Genomic DNA, 26243 nt, shown 5'->3' on the forward strand with positions numbered 1-26243 from the left:
GTGTGTAAAATGTATGTACTTGTGTGTTTGTAAACATATTGTCACCTGCCAGTCTGCGCTCACCTCCCCTCAACTCAAGTCCCAGCCCCTTCAATCCGATTTCCATGTTGTCACAATACTCATGATGTGGAGATGCCGGCGTTGGACTGGGGTAAACACTGTAAGAAGTCTCGTATTGTCAGACTTCTTACTGTGTCACAATACTCAAACAGCCCTTTTCAAAATCAAGTACCATCTCATGTGACTGACAATGCTTGACTGTCTTTCGCATTCTTTTCGATCACGAGGGGCTGATCAGACTTTGCTCCCCCAAGACCAGTCCTCCATCATCCAACTGGCTCAGACTACCCTCACAGATTTCCGTTTCCATCCACCCCGTCAGAGAGCCACCTGTAATGGCTTCTCATTCTCCTCCTGTTCTGTTTTCTGACCAGGAAACATCCTTTGCCTCCTATTTTTCTTCTGCATGCTACCCCTCAGCGCTTCTTAAACTCGTCAGGTTCCAAAGATACATTGACGTCCCAAGATGCATGTCACCATTCCCTTTAATCCCTAATCTGTCTTTGATTTGTCATTCTGCTGTCCAACATTCAGTCCTGGATGAACAAAATATTCCTCTAACTAAATATTGGGAAGCCCAAATCCATTGTCTTTGGTCCCCACGACACGTTGTGAGCCCAATCACCAACTTCATTCTTCTTCCTGTGTGAGGCTAAACAGACTGTTTGCAACCTCAGTGTCCTAACCCTGTCATGAATTTCCAACTACACATCCGCCCCATTGCCAACAACACGTACATCGATTTCTAGAACCTTGTGCATCTTCAAACGTGCCTCAACTAAACATTTCCTCCATGCTTTTGTCACCTCCAATAATTCCCTGACTGGCCTCCCATTCTGTACACCACATAAAATTGAACTCATCAACAACTCTTGCACTTAATTTCTAACTCGCTTGAAATCCCAGGCACTAATCTGCCCAGTGTTCACTAGCTACCACTGGCTTCTCGATCTTAAAATATTAGCCTTGTTTTCAATTTGTTTCTTATCTCTGCAACATAGAACATAGAACATAGAACATTACAGCGCAGAACAGGCCCTTCGGCCCACGATGTTGCGCCGACCAGTTACAAAACAATGACCCACTAACCTAAACCAATCCCTTCTCGTCCATAAACCTATCCACGGATCTCTTAAACGCCCCCAAACTAGGCGCATTTACAACTGCAGCAGGCAGGGCATTCCAATCCCTCACCACCCTCTGGGTAAAGAACCTACCCCTGACATCTGTCCTATAACTACCACCCCTTAATTTAAAGCCATGCCCCCTCATGCTAGAATTCTCCATCAGAGGAAAAAGGCTATTACTATCCACCCTATCTAAACCTCTAATCATCTTATATGTTTCAATAAGATCCCCTCTTAGCCGCCTTCTTTCCAGCGAAAACAACCCCAAATCCCTCAGCCTCTCCTCATAGGACCTCCCCTCCATACCAGGCAACATCCTGGTAAACCTCCTCTGCACCCTCTCCAAAGCCTCCACATCCTTCCTGTAATGTGGGGACCAGAACTGCACACAGTACTCCAAGTGCGGCCGCACCAGAGTTGTGTACAGTTGCAACATGACGCTGCGACTCCTAAATTCAATCCCCCTACCAATAAACGCAACCTCTTCTACCCAACAACCGCCCCCCCCCCCCCCCCCCATCGTCTCTGGGTACCTCCAATTTCTTTTTCATTCATTTGGGGACATGGCCATCACTGCCTGGCCAGCATGTCACACTATCTGTAGCCCCCACAAGCCTGGGCTTGCAAAATCTCACTAACTGGCCTGGCTGGATACAATACATATCTCTTTAACCTGTGCTTAACCTTCTCTCCACTGACATTGTACCTTTAAGACTTGATTACCCGTAAAGACTCGCATTCCAACCATTATTTTGTAAATTGAATTTGTGTCTTTAATGCCCTGTTTGTGAACAGGACTCCCACTCACCTAATGGAGGAGCAGCGCTCCGAAAGCTTGTGGCTTGTGCTACCAAATAAACCTGTTGGACTTTAACCTGGTGCTATGAGACTTCATCCAGCATTTATTGCCCATCCCCAGTTGCATTTTTTGTCCTTCCAGATTGCAAATGGTCTTTCACTGTTGGCTTTACCTTCAGCACCCACCAACAGGCACCCTCTACCAACCACCCCCCTCAAAAAAGATGTCATTCACTTTTTTTGATAGCAATTTGTAAAATGACGTTCCAAAACATTTTAAATGGAATACCTCAGAACATGCAATAGAACTCAACGTTCCTCTATTGAGTATCTGAGGCACTTCAATGCAATTGCAATCCTTTGAGTATCTATATTCAATGTCAGACATGCAGCCTACCTGAGCTCCAAGTTCCCCCGCATCTCTACTTTTCTCAGACACTCTTTAGAAACTACCACTTTGACCAATCGTTTGGTGACTTATCCTAATAACTCCTTATGTTAGTCGAACCTTAATTACTCTCGCGTGAAATGCTTTAGGATATTCTGTAAAGGCATTACATAAATTCTTGTTGCTAGTACTTATGTGTACATTTGATATGTTTCTGCGTCTGTCCCCATTTGAGTATTATGTATTTTGTCGCATCAACACTTCTTTACTTGCCTCCTGTAATGAGATGGGTGAGGGTTGTTGATTCGTACATTTTCACACAGCAGGTTACAGGAATAATGACCAGTAATTATAGGGAAAATTGAAGTCAGAACTTAAGCAACAATTAAGCATTTGCAATCTTGAACTATTTTTGCTCTTAGCTATTTACTTACTATTTAAGTGAGAGGTAGCACCAGATCATTTCGCAGTCAAAGAAGACAACTTTCTTCTTGTGCTTCCGTACATTTATAAAAAAGGGGATTTGTTTACCGAGGCGGCATTCAACGACGGAATTTGCTAGTTTCTGAATAATTAATCATTCCACCAGGAAAATTGCTTGTCGTAGCTATTCATTATACCAAAAACTCAAATCATTAACTCATGTTTTAATAAATATCCTTACTAGAAATTGAGAGCGCAAATATATTTGCTTACAAAGTAATTGCCTGTCATTTCACAATTAATATTCACCAGCTATTCTAAAACTCGAGGGGACTGTCCTGTAATCCTACAGGCAGATGCATTGCGGAATATTCGAAAAATGCGAGAAACCACTGTCATACCAATCTAGACTGTATTTTCCAATCTGAGAACTCGTTATGTATTTCCTGTATGTCAGGAAGACCTTTTTAACACATGGTATGAGAGAGATCGACACCAATAAAGTGACTGTGTCGATGTAACTTATGGAGGAGGTGAATAAACAGGTAGGCATGATTACTCTTACAAGCCAGAGGAACAGGGTGGCACAATTTGAATAACTCAATACCCAGTGGGCATATCTCTGGGCAGCATCATTACATCGTTTTATCAATCAAGATGAATCGCATCCAACCCTGTCTGAAACTCGTCAAGATTAGAATCCAAACGGTAACTTTCCCCTGTCCTGCTGGTGTGACCCCATCAAGATCCCGACAGCAATAAATATGGGAAGGAATTTCGTTTTCTTTTTTCAAATTAACTTGAATCAAACCAATTCATTTCGAGAATTTGCCTCGCTGTGAACCCAGTCCCAGACGTGAACTTGTATCCTTTAAAACACCAGATGTGTGATTCAATATATATGTGGCCGTGCTCAATAGCCCTGCATTCCGTGGAGTAGAGACATTAAGGCTCTCCCTTTATAAGACCTTATCCAGGGAGAACCAAGCAAGCTGTTGCTATTGACTCTGTAAACCGAGGACACCGAATCATAGCCATCAACCCCACTTCAATGTCGTTTTATTCCCACGTTAAGTCATTGTTTTATTTAGTATTACAAGATTCTAAAGAATCAAAATCAGAAAAGGGTAGGCTGCATTTCGGTGTTCCGCAGTTACTTTTTTGTGTCTTTAACTGGATATTCTGCGAAATATACCTTAAAGGTCACCAAGGCGAAGAGAGAAGTGAGTTGTGTATAGATATAGACATCGTGATAGAGGCAACAACCCCGCATTAACTATTGGATTTGAGTCTTCGTTAAGAGATCAGTTCACACAAACCAGGAGTGAGATGTGTGATATGCATGTCACGATCTGTGTTTCAAAGCTATAGCACTTATTTAGAGAATGGAAACTGGTTTCAATTTTACAATACAATGGGTCCGTTAGCGTCAACTGTTTAGTACATCTATCAAATCATAGAATCCTGCATTGCAGAAGGAGACCATTAGGCCCATCGAGTCTGCACCAACCACAATCCTACTCAAGCCCTATCCCCATACCCCCATGCATTTATCCTAGCTGGTCGCCCTGATACCAAGGGGTAATTTAGCATGGCCAATCCACCTAACCTGCACATGTAGGAGGAAACCGGATCACCCATAGGAAACTCACGCACACAGGGGGAGAAAGTGCAAACTCCACACAGACAGTGGCCCAAGCCGGGAATCGAACCTGGGTCTCTCATGCTGTGAACCCAGGTCTTTGGCATCACCGTGCCACCCCTTCCTCCCAAGTTACATGTGAATGCGACTACTGACAAGCTATTTTGTATACAGTGAATATTTAACAACAAATAACGTATAATTATTTTAAAAGTTTTATGAATGTCCTACAAGTTTCTCACCTTGATATTGTAAAGAAGGAAAGGCCTTCAACTTTCATACTTGACATTACAGACTGCCTGTGTATGACCCTTGCATCTTGGTACTGATGCTGAGGCACTGGTGCTGAAATGTTGGTGCTGAGATGTTGATGTTGAGGTGTTGGAGATGTGGTGTTGGTGCTGTGGTGTTGGTGCTGCAATGTTGGAGCTGTGGTGTTGGAGATGCGATGTTGGAGATGTGTTGGTGATGCAATGCGGTATTGGTAGTTTGTGGTGTTGGTGATCAAGTGTGGTGTGGTGGTGGTATGGTGTTGTTGGTGTGGCACTTGTGATGCGTTGTTGGTGGAGGTGTGGTGTTGGCGGAGGTGTGGTGTTGGCAGAGGTGTGGTGTTGGCAGAGGTGTGGTGTTGGCGGAGGTGTGGTGTTGGCAGAGGTGTGGTGTTGGCGGAGGTGTGGTGTTGGCAGAGGTGTGGTGTTGGCAGAGGTGCGGTGTTGGCGGAGGTGTGGTGTTGGTGGAGGTGTGGTGTTTGTGGAGGTGTGGTGTTGGCGGAGGTGTGGTGTTGGCAGAGGTGTGGTGTTGGTGGAGGTGTGGTGTTGGCAGAGGTGTGGTGTTGGCAGAGGTGCGGTGTTGGCGGAGGTGTGGTGTTGGTGGAGGTGTGGTGTTTGTGGAGGTGTGGTGTTTGTGGAGGTGTGGTGTTGTCGGAGGTGTGGTGTTGGTGGAGGTGTGGTGTTTGTGGAGGTGTGGTGTTGGGGGAGGTGTGGTGTTGGGGGAGGTGTGGTATTGGAGAAGGTGTGGTGTTGGGGAGGTGTGGTGTTGGCAGAGGTGTGGTATTAGAAGAGGTGTGTTGGTGGAGATGCGGTGTTGGTGGATGTGTGGTGTTGGTGGCGATGCGGTGTTGGTGGAGGTGCAGTGCTGGTGGAGGTGCGGTGCTGGTGGAGATACAGTGTTGGTGGTTGCATGGTGTTGCTGGAGGTGTGCTGTTGGTGGCGATGTGGTGTTGGCGGAGATGCGGTGTTGGTGGAGATGAGATGCAGGTGGAGATGTGGTGCTGGTGGAGACGTGGTGTTGGTAGAGATGTAATGTCAGTGGCGGTGTGGCGTCGGTGGAGATGTGGTATTGGTGGAGGTGTGGTGTTGGTGGAGATGCGGTGTTGGTAGTTGTGTGGTGTTGTTGCTGGAGGTGTGGTGTTGGTGGTGGTGGTGTGTTGTTGGTGCAGATGCAGTATTGGTGGAGGTGTGGTATTGGTGGGAATGCGGTGTTGCTGGAGGTGTGGTGGAGGTGCGGTGTCGGTGGAGGTGTGATATTGGTGAAGGTGCGGTGTTGGTAGTGGTATGGTATTGGTGGAGATGTGATGTCGGTGGTGGTGTGCTGTTGGGGATGGTGTGGTTTTGGTGATGGTGTGGTGTTGGTAGAGATGTGGTGTTGGTGAAGGTGTGGTGTTGGTGGAGGTGTGGTGTTGGTGGAGATGTGGTGTTGGTGGTGTTGGTCGTGTGATGTGGTGTTGGTGGTGTGGCACTGATGATGCAATGCCATTGATGTAGTGTGGCAATGTGTGGTAATGCAGCACCAATGATGTGGTATCAGTGATGTGGCACTGTTGATCTGAAATGAGTTATATGGCCCTGGTAATGTCATGCTGGTGATGTGAGACTTGTGGTGATATGGTGCTGGTGGTGTAGTACAGCCGATGTGGCACTAGTGATGTAAAATTAATATGGTGGTGGGACTGGTGAGGCGGTGCTGGTGCTTTCGGGGCTGATGTTAGACTTTTCTCTGTTGTAGTTCATCAGAAGTTTTAAATGGGATTATTTGGAAGCTCATTCAGAATGTTCGTAATGTGAGTGCTTATGTAGGATGTGTATTTGCACCGCCCAATGGCATTGAGTTGAACTGACAGCCAGCTGAAGTGAGACGATGCCTTGTATCTTTATAAACTATTCTTTACCCTTTAAGTTACCTTCGTTAAACCTGAAATATATTGCCAGCATCGGTAGATGGCGCCCAAAGTTTAACATTGGCGCAGTTCTCAACTCCATTACCAGAGTATTTAATTTCAGATCAATTTTCATAATAAAAGAACAAAATAAAGGCGAGCTTCTTCTTCTGTTGATTTATTCCAACCGCGTCTTTTCATCTTTATTGAACGGAAATCTAATTAAATCAGAAGTTGTTTTCCATGCATGCATAATACCAATCTCGGTTGATAAATGGCAAACACGATGTTTGGATGTGTGTTTTTTTTGGAAGTCACTGGTTAAATTCGGGATTATTCGGGTCCTTGACGCATCGTGCAATTACCCAAACCTGATCTGCCAGAGGGATGGTGCGTGAGGCGGAGAAGGAACACATTTTAAACCCTGTCTCCAATGCCATTGAGAGTACATGCGATTGCAAGAATGATGTTCATTGACATGGTGCGGACAGTTAAGCGGCAGAATGACACGATGGTGACTGGCGCTCAGGTCGGCTCTGACTCTGCTCCACAAGGTACGTGTCTGCAAAGATTGAGCGCTGTGCGCCCCCTCTAACCCGATTCTGAATGTCAACTGCTTCAAAGATTAGCCACACCGGCAGAGAGCTTTGTTTTTTTTATTAAATGATGTGCCGCCAGCTAACACCGAGAAAGCTGGAAGCAAACCGCAGGGAAAACCATGGCCAGAATGTATTTACCTATCCTTCCTAACCGGGACCGCTATAGATAGACATTAGGAGATGCCATCACTGACTATTCCGTCTGCCCGAACGCAGAAGCTGTGGGTAAATATTGAATGGTGTATTTGACACTGTGCAGACCTCATGTATGAGAAATCTCACATAGATGGGGTCATATCAAGTAGTGTGTTTGATTTGAACTAAGCTGCTTTATTTGGTACCGGTGGTGTCATTTTTAATGGAACTGGTTTCATCAGAAAGGACGGGGATTCCAATGTTATTTCCCTTTTCTCCAGCCCTATAGTCTCAGCAGCTGCTGGCAATAAGCCACCCGCCCCCATCCACCTTTCACCTCACTTCAGCTTGTACTAATGTTACATCTCCAACTCTTCAGTATTTTCACAACTCAATACTCATGGGGGGAAACCGCAGCAGGTAGGTTAATTGTGTAGAAGTGAGCGGCCGGACAGGTATGGTGGTGGTGGCAGGGAGGGGGGTGGGGGAATGATGTGTAATGCAGCTCTCCGTCTCTCTACCCAAATGACAGGGGAAGCTGTCGCTCCGGGCTTGCTTTCAGAAGGCTTAGGGGCAATGGTTTAGGGCACACGGCACACTCTTGGGACATTCACGTGAAAGACAAACTGTGAGAGGGACCCCTGCGCACCTTCAGGCAACACAGCGTGAGGGTCTTTGTACAGTAACAGCAAAACGTCTTCAGAAACTCCCGGAGTATACATGTAAGCGCCGGAACATCAGACGACTAGTAGGTCAAAGGGAACGATGGATAAAAGGCAATCGCTGTTCTGTGTTGCCATGAAGGGGCAATGGATCACTAGGACAATCTGGTGTCACCCGTGAGATGAGGCAAAGAGTGTCAAGACCACGGGAATTGCACAGTGCTGCCATTCTTTCACCAGTACAGTTCAATCATGTCTCTCTTGGTAGCCTCGTACTGGGATCAAAATTTATGCAACGCTCTCGAAGAAGTGAACACGTTATGTACAATATATGACTGGTGTGAAGATATTAATTTCTGATTCATTATGCCTTCGAAACCAACATTTGAGTCAACTCGAAGCATGTTTTTTAGGAACAGAATTCTATTTTGGAGGAATTCTGGAATATGCAGGATGATCCTGGCTGCAATGTATACGGTGTTTAACCAAAATATTGGTCAAATATAACGTGGTTAGATTAAAAAATAGCAGTAGTAAAGTGGACCTGTCGCGGCCCATGGAACAGGAAAGATTTGAATGGTTCTTCTCCATGTAAATAGTATGCGCCCAGAATTTAAACTTCTATCAGCTTCTTAAATAACCGCTGTTTTTTATTGCAGTCAACGTCGATAGAAATCAACAACATTGGAAACAAAAGATTAACAAAATTATATTAAGTAAAGGTTACAAACACTTGTAATGTCCAATAATAGTCAATAGTGTATTGCCTGTACTGCAATGGTTCGTGTGATCAGGTAATGAGTTTATAAAGGTTTGGCCAACCTTTTAGCTTTTTTGATGGAACGAAATTATGACTTAACTCATGGGCGGATATAACCAACCACAGAAGCTATAACGTTTCAGATTTGGAATGTTTTCCATGTAGGTTTGCTCCATGCGACATATTCACAACCTTTGATCTGTCCAATGAAGCAGAAGTGATACACATTCTGAATGTAGGTGGATTGTCAATGTACAGGCTTGTAATGCAAAACAATGTAGATTAATTGTAAATAATTGTGCTGTGGTGGACCCACAGCCTTATCTTGAATCGTATGAATTATCTTCAAAACAGGATGCTCTTTGGACATGGTCGATGTTAAAGATTCAACATTTTTGGATTGTCAGAGGGTATGTGGCAGTGTCTAATGGCAGTCAATTCTTAGGGATATTCTGAATGTTTTTCCTTTTTCTTAATAATAGGCATTGAAATCGTGACATCCCTGGAACCCCTCAAAATGGTGACTTGCGTTCGAGAAAGATGAAGTTTGGAAGTTCTTGATTTCTTCGTACTGTTCATTGGTTAACATCGTTTCACCTGCTTTTAGATCCAAATAGTTTCAATCTTCCATCACAATGCTTTCCTGAACTTCAAGGACAAGTGTAATAAGATGGTTTTCCTACTGTGGCTTCTGGTCATATGGACAGTGGGAGATGTTTTCAGGAACTTTCACTTCAGCGCTTCTGCCCAGTCGGGTGAGAGAAGGGTGGTTGCCCACCAGCCGGGGGACATCATCATTGGGGCATTATTCTCAGTCCACCACCAGCCACCCGCGGACAAGGTCCACGAGAGGAAATGCGGCGCCATAAGGGAGCAATATGGCATTCAGAGAGTGGAAGCCATGCTCCACACGCTGGAACGCATAAATTCAGACCAAATGTTATTACCAAACATAACGTTAGGATGTGAAATCAGGGACTCTTGCTGGCATTCCGCTGTTGCTCTGGAGCAAAGCATTGAGTTCATCAGGGACTCCCTGATCTCCAATGAGGAAGAGGAGGGAATCGTGCGCTGTGTTGATGGAACTACCGTACCGTTCAGAGCCAAGAAACCTATCGTTGGAGTGATCGGGCCTGGTTCTAGCTCTGTGGCCATTCAAGTGCAGAACCTGCTCCAACTCTTCAACATACCTCAGATTGCATACTCTGCCACAAGCATGGACTTGAGTGACAAAACATTGTTTAAATATTTTGTAAGGGTGGTGTCATCCGATGCTCGTCAAGCCCGTGCCATGGTCGACATTGTAAAGCGATACAACTGGACCTACATCTCCGCTATACATACAGAAGGTATTTTGCTATTATTTTTCTCAATAATTTGTCCAGTCTTTTGTTAATCTGCTTCGAGTATGCCAATGACTAAGTAGGTTTGAATTATCTATTAAAACCTGGCATTGCTGGCAAAAGGTTCCACAACATCTGCCAGCTTAATAATCCTAAATGTGCAAACACTCAACTAAAGTATGCAAAGTCGCATTTTTGTTTATTTTAAATCTTTGTCCTGATCATTCACTTTGTTCTATACTAACAAAAAATGTTTACGCTTGAGTTTTTAATTCTTTTGCTGAAAATATTTAGATTTATTGACTATATCCCTCATAAATATTTGCTCAGAACATTTCAGTACCTTGAGCTCAGCACATTTTTGTGACATGCGAGGAATGCATTTTTAAAATTAGTTTTAGTTTAAATCCGATGTTCAGATTGCTTTGGGCGGTTTGACCGTCACAAGAACTTTATCTGGCATTGTGCTTCAGTGCTGGGATATTGAACATGTATTGTCACGATAGATTCTAGTTTGCTCATAGATCAGTAAAATGGTCAAAATGATTAGAAATGAACCTGCAACTACTAAGACTATAATGATGGTTAGGTTCAGTGACAGTACAGTGCCATAGGGATCCTACAACCATTGTATAATGATTAAGTCTCGAATGATTCTCCAACATTATAAAACCAATTTGAAAGAATTGAAGCCCATAGTGCAGGACACCAGCAAAATGAGAAGCAAGGTTAGATCAAGAAGGACTCATTAGAATATTCCAAACTTGAAATTTTAACATTTGAAGAAGAAAGAAGATAATAGAGAGTTTTTGAACTATTTCCAGATTAGCCCAACTCTCATCCAGAATGTAGCTGAACTCCAAATACCTTGAAATGGATACATTAACAAACAATATTATAGTGAAATTGCATTATTGCAATCAAACTTTATTTATTAGCTTTACCAAATCACAGAACAAACTTCTACAGATTGGCATCGATGGAACAGAGAAATCAGCACATTTGAATTTTGTTATATCAAGCCACTGAATTTTAAATTGCAACGTGCTTCAAATTGATTTAAGAAGAAAGGTAATCCAAAAGCCAGTTGACAACGATAGATTGCTGCCTTTAGTACGTCTTCAGATTGTGAGTCAACCCAAAATCAATTGTCTACTTTGCACAAGGATTGTGGTCCTGAAGCAAAAACAGCAAATGTTGGATATAGTTAGCATTTCAGGCACAGCATCTATGGAGAGAAGTGACAAGTTAACATTTTAGGCACATGCCTCCATCAAAGCTGATTGTGGTTCTGAATCTGGAGGACAAATAAAAAAGAATGTTTTCAATCACTTTATGTGCAGGTAAAGAATGTTGAGTTTGACAACGAATATGTTTTTAAGAATTTAACGAGGCAAGAATGATATGCATACCTGCATCTAATGATGTTGATCTTTTTCTGAGATACAGCATCATTCTCTTCACTTCTATGGTAAACAAATAGGAAGATGTTTTGCAGACTTTTTGCTGCATGAGTTATGTATAAGCAGCCTCCATTGTATTGATATACAGAATGAAATACTATCATTACCTAAATTCGTATTGCCTTGGGGCAAAGTTAGTCATTGTGACATTCACAGACTTTCACTTTTTTTATGACAGTGCCTAACACGCATTATATTTGGAAGGTAATTACAGATGTTAGTTTGATTAATCATTTGCAGAGTGTTTGAAAGTACACAGGTGGCCCATAATTTATCTGGCATGAACAGTATGTTCAGAAGGCATTTCTTCCCTGGTAAGATTCAGTTCTGGCAATTCACTAACTAATTTGGCAATACCTAACAGAGCTTTTGTTAGCCCAGAAGTTAACTAACATATTTGTATGACAGTCCTCCATCAACAATCTAAGCTAAAGTGCTAACCAATTTAAAGAAACGTGTTAAAACCTATATTAAAATTGTGTCATATGATTGCTTTAAAATTGCTTGTTAAGGAATGCAATAGTAATTTTGCAACCAAAGGGTAAAGGTAGCTCATTAGTTATCCTCACTATCTCTTCACCTTTGCTCATCAAAATCTAATACAGCAGAATCTTATAAAGGTTCCATGCCAGATTTTTATGTAGTACCCCATTAATTAAGCATGTCATTGAAGGGAGGAGGGCAGGAAATCTGATCTAAGGACTAAACTTAATGCAAAACATTTCAACTGGAAGCAAACTTTGAAGTTATATAATTGAATGATAATTCATCTGTATTTCTGGATTGTTCAAGGGGATGGTGGAATCTGTGTATTTCCCGCATATGTGGTATGAGACCAGAGATATGTTTATTTATTTATTTTTTGAAAAAACCCAAATATTTACTAAATGAATGAAGCCACAAGGTTGACATTTTAAATTAAAAAGATTTTACTACACAGAAATCAAAGATGAATACTAATAATTATGCTATCATGAATAGTCAGTTACATTGATTATATAGATTGATTTCTGATAGACAAAGGAATTAAGGGTTATGGGGAGAAGGCGAGAAAGTGGATCTGATCTACTTCAGATCAGCCATGATCTTATTGAATGACAGGGCAGGCTCGAAGGGCTAGATGGCCTACTCCTGCCCCTATTTCTTATGTTCTTATATTAAAGGTACAATGGACACAGTAACTTATTCTCTAAACTGAACTTCTTAACTCTAATTTCCTGCTACATCCCTTTGACTTATAACGCTAAACTCAAGTCAGATATTTAGATTCTTATCCTAAATTGGAAGATTAACAACTTAGTCTGAGGACCATTTCAATATGAGTGCAGGGATTTCTTGGGCCTTCTGTTTACTTCTGGCAAGGTTGGCCCTTCAAATTTCCTCCAACTCTCCCATAGTTGTAGACTCCCCATTCAACACAGGTGTCACTAGCATCTTCAGCATAGCCATGTCAGGTCAGAACCCTTCTGCTTCTAATATTCTTTCACTCTGGAGTCTTGCATCTAAATCACTCTCTTTTTCTCCTTTGAACATGGTTCCACTTTCTGTTAGGAGTCCTTCAGTTAAGAAGAGTTTTAAACCATTTTAGCCATTACGCTGAATTTTAAGTGAACACTACCTGAAAGAGATGTTTCTTATTCCACACTCAGATGCCTGCACATAAAATAACCTGCTTGAAACAGAACCATGCCCACAATTTACTCACCCCTTAATTAACTGGTTGACTCTTCCTTCCCTGTTGCTTATCATGATCACATGATAATCTACTGGAAATCAGGGGCCTGACTTTACCATTTTCATTCTAAGTGCCAAATCTGGGCGTAATGAAGATCTGACTTAGAAATCCATTTTCAGGTGCCCCCATATGCTGTGAGCCATCTCCAGTCCCATTCGTGCCCTGGGCGCGACTTAGCGCGGCCGAAACGATCGGAGCTCTGAATTGCGCATGTGCAGTTGGAAAAAAATTTGAAAAAGCGCGCCCATGTCAGATCACTCCCAGGCTGCAGAAAGCAGAGAAAGCAGCTCAGGAGCAAAAAGCGGGAGCGTTGGTGCACGCAAACATCACTGTCCCCTTATCAACGTCCCCACTACCCACACACATCATTGTCCTCCTTATCAACGTCCCCAATACCCACACACATCACTGTCCCCCTTATCCACCCCCCACCACCCATACACATCACTGTCCTCTTATCCACCCCTGCCACTACCCACACACATCACTGTCCCCCTTATCCCACCCCACCCCTACTAACCACACACATCACTGTTCCCCTTATCCACTCCCCACTACCCACACACATCACAGTCTCTCTTATCCTACCCCCCCCACTACCCACACACATCATTGTCTGCCTTACCCAACCCCCCCACTACCCACACACATCACTGTCCCCCTTATCTCACCCCTCCATTACCCACACACTTTACTGTCCCCCTTATCCACCACCCCGACTACCGAGACCGATTGTCATCTCTTCCCCCCTGGCCCCACCAGAGATACATCTGACCCATCTCCTCCCCCCACATCCCCCAGCCAGACATCGATCTGGCCTCACTCCTCCCCTCCCCTAACTAGAGAATGACCTGACCCATCTCCCTCCTCCCCCCATCACTGAACTGAGTCAGAGAGCCGTTGGAAACACTGAACATGCTCTTCAGCAGCTGGAGCACCCGATTCAGACTTTTATTTAGCAGGTCCATTATGGCGTGGTTCCGGATTGGCGAACACGATGGTAAAAGGGGAAATGTTGATACAGTTGTGCGGGCAGTTCATTAATTCAATTTAAATCGCTGTTGCGCCTATTTTGGGTGCAAAGTGGATCGCCGCCATTCCCGGGTTTCGGTAAAGTGGCAATCTGTGCGGAACCGGGTGCGGATCGCAATAATGGTCTCATACCCGACTTTACCATGTTTCCGTGCCCAAAAATGGGCGCAAAAATTTGGTAAAATTGGGTGAGAGGCCATTGTCGCGATCCACATGCTGGGCCAAATAACTTCCTTTCTGAGTCATAATAACTCTGATACAATTCTGAGTTTCTGTATAAGCGTACCTTTTATATACATTTAGGAGCTGCAGTAGTGTTAACTTTCTTTCATGATATTTCTGGATGAGAGGCAATGGCAAAATAGGGCCCCAGCTGCTTTACCAGAAACTCTAAGAGAAACCTAGTTCTTCAAAGAACCATACCCCAAACATAAAAATATAAAGATCCTCCCCACCACTCCCCATTCCCTAGCTTATGTCCATGTATCACATCTTACCAGCTTGGATCAGTTTTCCACAACTGTTCTGAATTGCTTGGAGAATCTTTAAAATTTGGAATTAGTCACATAGATTATTTCTATCAATGTTATTGAGCAGCTTGATAGCCTAATGCTTATGCATTTATTTTATAACTGTAAGTTTTAGATTTCAGCAATGTAGTTGACTGTTAACTGTCCTCTGAAATGTTCAGTTCAAGGACAATTAGGAACAAATGTTGGCTTTGCCAGCAACACCCGCACCACGTGAAAGAATAAAGAAAAAAGTTATGATTACAAAGTATGAGCATATTGATTCATCAGTTCCCACTCAAATCACAACAAAATCACACATTACTTCTCTGATGCATGTGGCCAATTGAGTTAATTTCATTAATGTGCCTTATGAATGCAATAGGTCATTTCTGATACATAAACTGGACCACTTTCTGCTCACTTAGTTCCAATTTTTCTATCTAATTTTACATATGATATTCACAGAGTAATTTGAGTATTGATACTGTCTGGTTCAAACCTTAAAGCAGATTATTGGTAATCAATAAATTATGTTTGTCTGCTGAGAAGTATTAAAAATAGAATATGAAATGTACGCAGGGAAGGAGAGGATATTCAATGCAGTGCAATTGCAATTTGCAAATAAATGGGGTGAATGAGCAGAGATCTGGGTGGGTATGTGGACAAGTCACTGAAGGTGGCAGGATGGATTGAGAGAGCAATTAATAAAGCAAACAGCATCCTGAGCTCTGATAACAGGGGCATAGAGCATAAGAGCAAGGAGATTATGTTGGACTGTATAAGACGTCTGCTAGAGCATTGCATCTGGTCCTAGGTACTGCAATTTAGGGAGGATGTAAAGGCAATAGAGAGAGTGTAGAAAACATTTGTAAGAATAGTTTCAGGGGGAGGAACTTCAGTTATGAGGATAATTTGGAAAGTTGGGACTTTTTACCTCAGAGAAAAGGAAGTTGAGAGGAGAGTTTGGAAAGGGTAGATGGGGAGAAACTGATTCTGCTTGTGAAAAGATCAAGAACAAGAGGCACAGGTTTAAAGTAATTAGTAAAATAAGCAAAAGTGATATGAGGAGAATCTTTTTTACGTAGCGAGTAGTTAGGATTTATAAGGTGCTGCCTGTGAGAGTGGTGGAGGCAGGTTTAGTTTGAACATTCAAAAGGCAATTAGACTGTTAACTGAAAAGGGAGAAAGTGTAGGATTACAGGGAAAAGGGAATGGCATTAGGTGAGTTGCTCATTCAGAGAGTCGGTGCAGACATACAGGGCCAGATAGCTTCCTTTCTGAGTCACAACAACTCTGATACAATTCTGTGATTCTATAAGCATACCGTTTATATACATCTAGGAGCTGCAACAGTGTTAACTTTCTTTCATATTTCTGATGAAGCTGAGGGTAATGTTAGAAGTTGAGCTTTAGGTCGATCAACTACACCTCAGAGAAAGGTTAATTTACACAACTGATTCTAAGAATTCCAAGAGCAGAATTATTCAACGCCCCCAAGCTGCACATGGTCTGCTGCAGTACCAAATTCATTCTCTTTGTTCGGCCCAGCTGTTACTGTCTCTCGATCCTCTCACATCAACCTGATGAGCAGGAATTCTCAGTGGCCTCATTTCTTTCCAACAGTTGAATATTTTTCCCTTTCAATTCCGCCCGTTGCAGCTTGACACCACTGAGTCATAGGCACGTGTCTAACTGTCTCTACTATGAGCCAGCGCTGGAAATACTGGTCATGTTTGCCAAACACAGATGCACGATTTTGCAGGAGACAATGACCATCTGGAGTAGCTCATTGAATTTGTGGCCAATGTTCGTAAACACCTGTCGCACAAAGTATGCAAAACAATATGGAGTTGCTAATAATTTCTGGTACAGTTTGCCAGTTTGCTATGATTCATTTTTCCAGTGTTACATGTTTGACTATCAGCAACACCTGGTTACCCCTGCTGGTGCTCTTATGTCTGCCCACATATTAGACTGGTGCATTGGTGAAATAAAGATGAAGATAGGAGGTTGCCTCATGAGTAATATCAGTACAACCTTCAGTCTAGGGTTAAGAAGCAGAGAATGGCTCTGTTCTTTGAATGTATCATTTTATTACCTTTTTTATGGGGATGGTTGGGAAATATATCTACTTTAGGGTGAGGATTCTTAAAATGATTGAACTGGTCATAGGAATTGCTTAATATATATGGATTTTCAATGTACATAATTCGTGGACAATCCCTGAACAGAATTGATTGAATTTGATCTCAGTCTCTAATGATGTCCGTTTTCTCAGAACTGACACTTGTCTAGTTAAATCTTAATCTAACAGGCTAGGAAATTCTGTATTTGTGAAGTAAAATACAAAACTACTGAGTATCAATGCCATTGAATCCTTTGATTAAGCTGTTTCATTTGTCAAAGCTGCTGAAAGGAAGTATATTTTTAGGTTCTCTCACCAATAGAAAGCAAATATAAATGAGTCCATTTGTAACATACTTTTCAACTGGCTTCCAGTGACAGCCTTATAAAGGTTACTAATGCACTTAGAAATGTCAAGCTCTGCATGTCTTTAGGGGACGTTGACTATGAAACTTAATTCAAACAAAACCTGTGCCTCTTCGTAAATTGTTAATTAGCATATTTACAGTGTCTGCTGTGGATACGACAGACACAAATGCACAAAATTGAAGGTTCAGTGTAGGAAGGAGAATAGCTTTGCTGATTGATGTAGACTCGAGAGAACGGAACAACACTGACTCTTTTGGAAGAGGTTACTACCTGAATACCTGCTTTCCCAGGTCACACAGAAGAGAATGAAACAAAGACTGGGGAAGCACCAAAATAGGCAATTGTTAAATTAAAGTAGTACATGCAAAAATTAAGTTCATAGCTAAACCTATATCTGGCAAAATGTGCAATTTTGGGGGGTTCTCAGTCATATATGAAATATATTTAGGTTGCATAGTTTATAGTTTGAGAAATAGTAATGGAAGATTTTAAAAATAATAATTATTTTAATGCTCTTATAACAGTTCACCTGACAGTCTGACTGTTATATAGGCAACTATTTTTTTCAGCCTGTGAGTAAAATATATTCTGAGCAATAAATTATTAATCAATAGCTTGGCAAAAAAAATTAAGAATTGCATTTGAATTCATTCTTTGCTGATCAGAGGCTAATTTGACAAAAGAATAGCTGTTATCATTCGGCTAACAGGGACTGATGCACTTAATGTGGATGGAAATGTTTTTGGATTCTCCTAAGCAGAAATGCATCTCGTACAAGTGCAGTCAGTAGCAATGCTTATTATTAATTAACAGTAAGTGTTTTTGTAATTCATTCAAGAAGTGTGGGGCATTGCTAGCTGGGCCAGCATTTATTGCCCATCCCTATTTGCTCTGCTTTGCTAGGCCATTTCAAACTCAACATATTGCTGTGGATCTGGAGTCACATGTAGGACAGACCAGGTAAGGGCAGCAGATTTCCTTCCCTAAGGGGCATTAGTGAACCAGTCAGATTTCCACAGCAATGATTTTATCATTATCATTTTTATTGAATTCAGGTTTCACCATCTGACCTGGTGGGATGTGAACCCTGGTTCCCACCGTGTTACCATGGATTATTATTCTACTGACAGTACCTCTACGCCACCATCTCCCAGTAGTGTCATTTCAATTTTTGAAACTTTAGCCAGTTTAATATCCAGCAGACCTTATACTGTCAAGGGACACATTTAATGATAACACAGATGTTAGAGGAAGAAAGCGGTGTGACAATCCTCATAACAGTCTGGCAATTCAAACATTAGTGCTTATTTGAACTTGAATGCGGCACCAGTAGTTTTGTTACTGTGAGACCAGATTCATATCATCTCACCACTTAAACATTGCATCTGAATTATTACAGGGTACATCACAGCTTCTTTACAGCATAATTAAAGAGGAAATAAGGGGGTGGTGATATGTAGTCTTTTGTCTGCCTGTAGGACACTTTATAATGATACTTTTGAACACCATTCTTGTCCTGATTGCCAACCAAAGTCCTCTAACGCTTAATTGATTCACGAAAATGTAATATTTTCAGGATGTTGCTTTGTCAACTATGTTGCATTTCCCCAGCAATTTTACTTGAGTTCTTTCTACTGAGGGAGGGCATTAGTAAGAGAGGCTGTAATTAAAGTTTTATTTAGGCTCTAATGTGAGGGTTTATTTTCAGAGTCAAAATGCAGTATTGTGTTCCCAGTATTACAGCCTGCATTTAGAATGACATTCAAATCAGATGGAGGTGCATTGAGTTAAATACAGATGATGAGTGATGTTTTAGGACTGCTTATAATTATGTACATTATGATATTTAATGGAATGTGTTGCAAAACATGTACCATGTTTTGCAATTTAACCATTTGAGGGTAAGATATCATTTGTGTTGTACTTGAACGTAATGTAAATGTAGAATTATGTAAAATTAAAAATACTTTTTAATTAAAACTGTCCATTGAATAACTCAGCGAAGTCCCACAATAATTCACAGAGCACTATTGACAAACTATATTTTAACTTGTAGCCATATCAGAACTAAGAAATTTTATTTGATCACTTTTTCGTAGATTAGTCCCAGCTTTTTACCTTCAATTCCTTCTTGCTCCTGACCGTACTAAATTGTTCCTTGAATTAATTTAAACTGTTTCAGTCTTCTTTCTGCATAGCATTTTCCATGATATTTTTAACTTTTCAGTGAATAATCTTTCATCTGACTATCTTCCAAATATTCCCTTAACTGTGAAACCTACACAATGGCAAACAATTTAATTGGATCAGCTTTTCCATCCTTATTTGCATAGCAATATTAATATTTCAGACAGAAAAATCAATTGGACCATCTAGCCTAAAGTTTGCAAGTGAGAGGGGGAAAGTTTAAAAGAGATGTAAGGGGAAGTTTTTCACACAGAGGGTCGTGAAGGCCTGAAATGTGCTGGCGGAGGAGATGACGGAAGTAGATTCAATAACAACATTCAAGAGGCATCTGGATACATATATGAATAGGGCAGGGAATAGAGTAGACAGGGAATAGACCACATAGAAGCAAGAAAATATTAGATTAGAGAGGCATCTGTGTTGGCACAGGCTTAGTGGGCTGAAAGGTCTGTTCCTGTGCTGTACTATTTTTTGTTCTTTGTTCTGGTCTGCCCTTCCAACACCCAGTTTTCCACTATGATTCCAAAACTAATAGCTTTTAACTTCTTACTAGGAAATTATTCAATCCTTCTTTCTGTCCACTACCTAAAACTCTATTAGCCTCTGACTGAGTTTACAGTTTACCTTTGACAGGCTTAAATTTAAATGTTCACAGCCTCTGTGGTTGACCGAGGAACTTTACTACACCCAATTCTTAATTTGGATGAAAACATTACAGAACTGTATCAAACCCACTGTCATAATTTTGAAAACATTAGTTACATCACCTCAGTCTTCTCTTTTAGAATGAGAACAAGCCCAAATATTTCATTCTGCACAATGTATATGGCAGATGAATTAAAAGGAAGAAAATATCTAATCCATTTTATTCTGCAAAATTATAATGGTCATATTCTAAAATTTGATCCTCACACAAGGTCAGAGAATTAATATAATCACAGATTGAAAATGGAAAAGCTGACTTGATCATATGAACATGTTGGGCAGAATTTAATTGTTGTGAGAGTGGATTCATCCATTGGCCAAAGAGCCAGCCAGAGGCAACCCTGCCACAGCTATTCCAGGCACCCATGCAACCCAACTTAACAGGATAGCAATGGGGCTTTTGGCATCTTCACGGGGAATTTGCCATCTCCAAGAGCTGCTGAGTGGGAGAGGTGGCCACTGCCGGTATTGCTGCAGGTCCAAGGTTGAGTGTGTTTGCTGGACCCCTGGAGGAAAGGTCAGTGAGGTAGGTGGGCTTATTGGGGTCAGTCAGAATGGCCTGGCCAGTTGGAGGAGAAGGGGGTCAGTTTAGACGGCAGCAGAGATCTATACATGGATACAGTCCTTGTTGGACATGGCTGACCAAGTAGGAAGGAACCCCACACCCCCACCCCCACCCCCACCTCCCTCCCACAAACCAGGCTTCAAATATACCTGCCAACTAGAGTGAACAACTGTTCCATATTTTAAAGGATTTTCCTTTAATTTGACTGTTTTATTTGTATCCTTTTAGGGACACCTTCTGTCCCTTATCTCCAGGATAGTCTGTGCAGAATGAGCCACGGAGTCCCCTCCCCAACCTCCCCTCCTCTTATCCTGGATTGAATGGTCACCAGCATCTACCCTTCCCCCTCTGTTCTTTATGGACCCTCTCTCACCCACTGTCACTCCTAGGATCAGTGCCAATACCACGTCCCATCAATAGTTAAAGTGTTCCTTATTTTATTTCGTAATAATTATGCTCATATGATTCAATACTAGGAGAAAGCAGAATGACCACTTAAGGACCTCAATTGACTTCTGGTGGGGAATGCTAACCAGCACCCTTTCTTCACTGGACTAAATTGACAGGAGCGGCCTGGCTGCTTAATGCACTAAAGTGGCTTGGTGTCAAATTCTGGCATGCCTTGGGACTATGTTGCTACATTAAATGCATTCTCAACATGCAAGTGGTTGTTCTTGTTATTGTTGCGATGTTCAAAGTCAGGACAGGCGATTTACCAAAGTATTTAAGAGTAGATTACTGGATCCGCATGACAAAGACAACAAGATTGCCAATGGAATTCCTATGCAAAATTAATAGTGCAGTTTAACCCACAATCACAGAATTGTTGCAATGCAGAAGGAGGCCATTTGGTCCATCATATCTGCACTGTCTTCTTGAATGAGAAATCTATTTAGTGCCATTCCTTTGCCTTCTCCCTGTAACCCTGCACATTCTTCCTTTTCAAATAACAGTCTATTTCTCTTTTGAATGCCTCGGTTGAACCTGCCCCAACACTTTTAGGCAACCCAGACCTTAACCAATCATGCTGTGAAAATTTTTTTCCCCATTTTGCCTTTGATTCTTTTGCCAATTCCTTTAAAACTGTGTCCTCTCTTTCTTGATCCTTTCATGAGTAGGTGCAGTTTCTCTCTATCTGCTCTGTCTCTATCTTTTCTCCTGTTGAAGCTTACTTTTAACCCATTATGGATAGATTGGCTAAGTATCACATCACTATTATAAGCATGAACAGATAAAGATCAAAAGTGGCATGGATTTGAGCTTATTTTACTGCACATAAGTGTAAAATGTCATGTATTAATTAGAATTAAATTAACAGTTTTTTTCTCAAAATAACCACAGGGTGGCTAAGTTGAGGGACACGTGTTTTTGCTGCAGGCAGAACTGCTCTCTGAGTCAAGGTTAATATCGAGCTGGTTAAGACTCATTTGTGAATGGAAGGCCAATTTTCCATGGGAAGAAATTATTTGATTTTCCCTTTTTGCTAATGAAGTGTGGGAAACCATTATTTTGTGACATAATTTCTGAGGAAAAGGTTTAATTAACAGCAATGAAACAATACAGACAATCACAATGCATGTCCAGTAAAATTCATTAAATGATTCTCAAGCAACTATGAAGCTATTCCACCAATTTAAATGTTAAACAGCCCCCTGAGGAATGCTGGTTGGCACAAACTGCATACCAGCAGAGAAAATTCCATACCCCAGTGGCAGTTACCACTTGCTCCATCATGAGTGCTTTGAAGTGCAGCCCCCCCATCCCTCCACCCCACCACTACCTGTGACAGGTTTGACCACAGGCAGAGTCTTCTGATCCTGCCAAAATCTGTGGCCATCTGTTTGACTTGCCCGTCTTGGTTAGAGGGGCAGGCGAGTCATACGGCTTCTCACATGAGCATGATGTGCTCTCACCACGATGCACTACAAGCTGAGCCAATGCACTATTGCCTACCAATGAGCTGCATCTGCAACTGGTGCTTGGGTGCAGAGAGATTGTGACACTGGTGCTTCTGTCATCAGCATCCCCTCTGATGGTAATAGAGAGTGCTGCCTGGCTCTGGAAGATGCTTCATCTGAAGAATGAAAGCAATCAATAATTAGGAGAAATTTTTTCTCACCAGAGAGTCGTGAGTCTCTGGAACTCTCTTCCTCAAAAGGCAGTGAAGGCAGAATCTTTGAATATTTGTAATGCAATGCTCAATAGATAGATTCTTGATTAACATGAAGGTGAAAGTTTATCGGGAGCAGGCAGGAATGTGGGGTCAAAAGTTCCAATCAGATTGGCCATGAGCTTATTGAATGGTGGAGCAGGCTCGAGAGGCTGAGTGTTCCTAGTTCCTATGTTCGTATTATCACTCATCGTGCAATTGATGTCCATGCTACATGGCCAGGTCAGACTGATGTCAGTCTGCACATATTGACTGCTGGATTTGCTACATTACAACTTCAAAAAGTATGTTCTTGATTTTAAAGCATTTGAAGCATTTGTGGATGTGAAAAGTGCTATATAAATGCAAGTCTTTCTTTCTATCTTCAACTCTATTAGCAAGATCTTCTGTTCTTTTCTAACTTATGTGCTTAGCTAGCATTGTGTTAAATGCATCCATGGCCAGGATTTTACAGACCCTCCTGCCCAGCGGGATATTACAGTCCCGCCAAACTGGATGGAGATTTAAATGGCTCACCACATGCATCAGGGGAAGACAGATTATGGTCGGGCGATAAATCCCTGTGGCCCATGTTACTTACCTCACCTTTACCATATGAGAGTGAGCTCCACATTTTGATCACTCTCTGGGTGAAGAAGTTACTCTGGAACTCTCTGTTGGATTTATTGGTGACTATTTTATACTGATGGACTCAGGAGCTTCTGAAAGCTGCAACCATTTGTTATGCATCATGTATAAGTGTGAGAAGGGAAAGAGGAAAAAAATGGCTTAAATCCCTGAAGGACTTCTCCTACAGCTTTGCCAGATGGCACTCTCCTGATGTTTCCCTTACACACAAACATTCACCACCCTCTTTTCAAATTGTGGCTCTCCCTTGCCTGCTCCCGCTTATTTGCAGCAGAACCTTCCAGGCACAGCAAAAGAGCCTTTTCCATGCTATGAGGGGGTGGGGGAGGGAGGGGGGTTAGTTTTATTGAGGTGAGGGATGTACCAATGAGGAGAGTAGTGAGTACAGAGCACTGCAGTCAGAGGAAATGGATTTGGAGTGAAGTGTGCAGTGATTGCTCTTTTTCTGGACTGACGAGGGTTGTGAGTGCTGTGGCAGCAGTACCTCAGCACTAAGCAGAGGATGAAGAAAGAAATGAGTTAGGAGGCTTACAATAGCGACACTTCTAAGTCATTAAATTTGTTTTGGCATTGAAGACATGCCTAGCCAATGGTCCTGACACTAACCCACTCTATAGCCTGATCATACTCTTACTGGGCAGTCCTGCCTAGACATCTTGCTATCTCTTTCATTACTCTGCTTCGTGCTGAGGTACTGCTGCCACACACTCGTAACTCTCATCAGACCAGAAAAAGAGCAGTCACTGTACGCTTCACTCCATCTCCACTTCCACTGCAGTGTTCTGTACTCACTACTCTCCTCATTGGTGTATCCTTCACCTCAATAAAACTAACCCCCCACCCCGCCCACCACCTCTTCACAAGCATGGAAAAAGCTCTTTTGTTGTGTCTGGAAGGTTCTGCTGCAGATAACTGATGGATCGAGAACATTTCCCTCCTTCTGCCCTGTCCGCCATTGTACAGAAATCTCACTGATGGTTTCGACAGGCACAGCGCACCTTCCCTTCAATTACTGCAAGATTCTTTTAAATGGCATCAACGAGATGCAAACTGAGCAGCCCCCCCATCCCCACCCAGTTAGGCAAGCTGACATCAAAAAGCATGGGTAACACTGACTATCTATTTCATTTTAATTAATTTGGGGCCTTCTTTGCAGTCACATGATTAGGCATTTATCCACTGTTTGCATAAAACAACCAAATCATCTCTATCCCCATGTAGTGAAGGTGCTGTTAGAAACGGGTGAATTGTGATCACAGCGGCTGGAAGGCTAATCAAATCTTGCAGCCAAGATCGACCACAGCAGAATGGCTGAAAAATCATAATGCAGAGGATTTGCTCCCTTTCGAATTTCACGAGGTTTTCTTGCCTCAAATCTGCAAAGTCTGTATTGAATTGAATAACATTAGTATGATGTGACAGAAATAAATAAATCTAGCAAGAAAAATGTATTTCTGGAAAAGGTGTCACCTATAATAATGTGGAAAGTGCATCAAATGTATAAAATATACAAGCCCCAATTTTAACCCTTCACACCTCATGGGAATGGGCCACCAGCACTGTGCTGCACATACACCCCATGCCATTTTAACAAGTGGCCTCTGGCATACAAAGACCCACGGGTAGCTGAAGGTCTCATAAACATTCAAGCACCTGTTTAAAACATTCAGACCCAGACTACCTTTTGACAGCTGTGAGGTTGGTGCTTGGTGTCAGTCATGTCAGGGGAGGCTAGCACAGAAGAGCAGCTGTCCCAGTTCAAAGGTAACTTTGAAATGTTTCTCCAAGAACCAAGAGGTGCAGAAAGGATGGGCAGGATGCCACTCAGAACCCTTAAGTTTTCTTTGCTCTGAATTTCTGTGTCCACTTGAGAACTGTTTTTCACCCAGCTTGCCTGGGACTGCTGGTCCCCAACTGCATTCTCCTGCTGCACTTGCCCAACTTTCACCTGCTGACTTGACGTGGTTAATGCCAACTTTGGATGGGAATTGGATCTACTCAAGGGAGGCCAGGGTGTTAAGATGACTGAAATTTCGCAGTGAGCGAAGGTGAGCTTGATGCTCACTCTCCTGGCTCCACTTTTGCTCTTTGCATTGAATTAAAATTTGGGCTATAATGTAAAAGATGAACATTTCGTGGGGAACTCATGCCACAACAAGTTCATCAATGGATCTTGAACCACTTGTCACTGTGAAAAAATGGTTGAAAAATGGTGTTATCCTTTCTCACCTTGTAGGTCTTTTCAAAATATATTCAACTAAGAATAAAATTTCCTAACCTAAAATAATTCATTTTGTAAAATTCGGTCTCATTTAAATTAAATGTTTCATGGAAAATTAACCGTGATCTGATGATAAACATGCAATCCATAAATAGCAATGTGAAATCTACTATATGGAATAAGACAGGTGTTTTTTGATACACAGTTAGTTTTAGATTCATCGGGAAAAGTTTGCCACGGAAGATAAATCATAGAATCTCTACAGTGCAGAAGGAGATGATGTGGAGATGCTGGCGTTAGACTGAGGTGGGCACAGTAAGAAGTCTCACATCATCAGGTTGAAGTCCAACAGGTTTATTTGATGGCATGAGTTTTTGGAGCGCTGCTCCTTCATCAGGTGAGTCATAGCCTGATGAAGGAGCAGCACTCTGAAAGCTCATG

At 42.1% G+C, this 26243-nt stretch overlaps 1 protein-coding gene across 2 annotated transcripts in view; it reads left to right on the forward strand.

The window, feature by feature from the left end:
- Positions 1 to 26243, forward strand: part of grm5b (glutamate receptor, metabotropic 5b) — a 510019-nt gene that overhangs the window by 1693 nt on the left and 482083 nt on the right. The window contains exons 1-2 of one of the 2 annotated variants that reach the window (XM_080197020.1): positions 7039 to 7147; positions 9232 to 10098. In XM_080197020.1, the coding sequence (XP_080053146.1) occupies positions 9420 to 10098 (679 nt within the window). In that variant the 5' untranslated portion in view covers positions 7039 to 7147; positions 9232 to 9419. Of the gene's footprint in view, positions 1 to 7038; positions 7148 to 9231; positions 10099 to 26243 lie in introns of those variants that run through there. The other variant, XM_080197019.1, reaches the window with a different exon arrangement.

Source organism: Carcharhinus amblyrhynchos, chromosome 10 (assembly GCF_965287045.1).
Source record: "Carcharhinus amblyrhynchos chromosome 10, sCarAmb.v2.hapA, whole genome shotgun sequence".
NCBI classification, from domain to species: domain Eukaryota; kingdom Metazoa; phylum Chordata; class Chondrichthyes; order Carcharhiniformes; family Carcharhinidae; genus Carcharhinus; species Carcharhinus amblyrhynchos.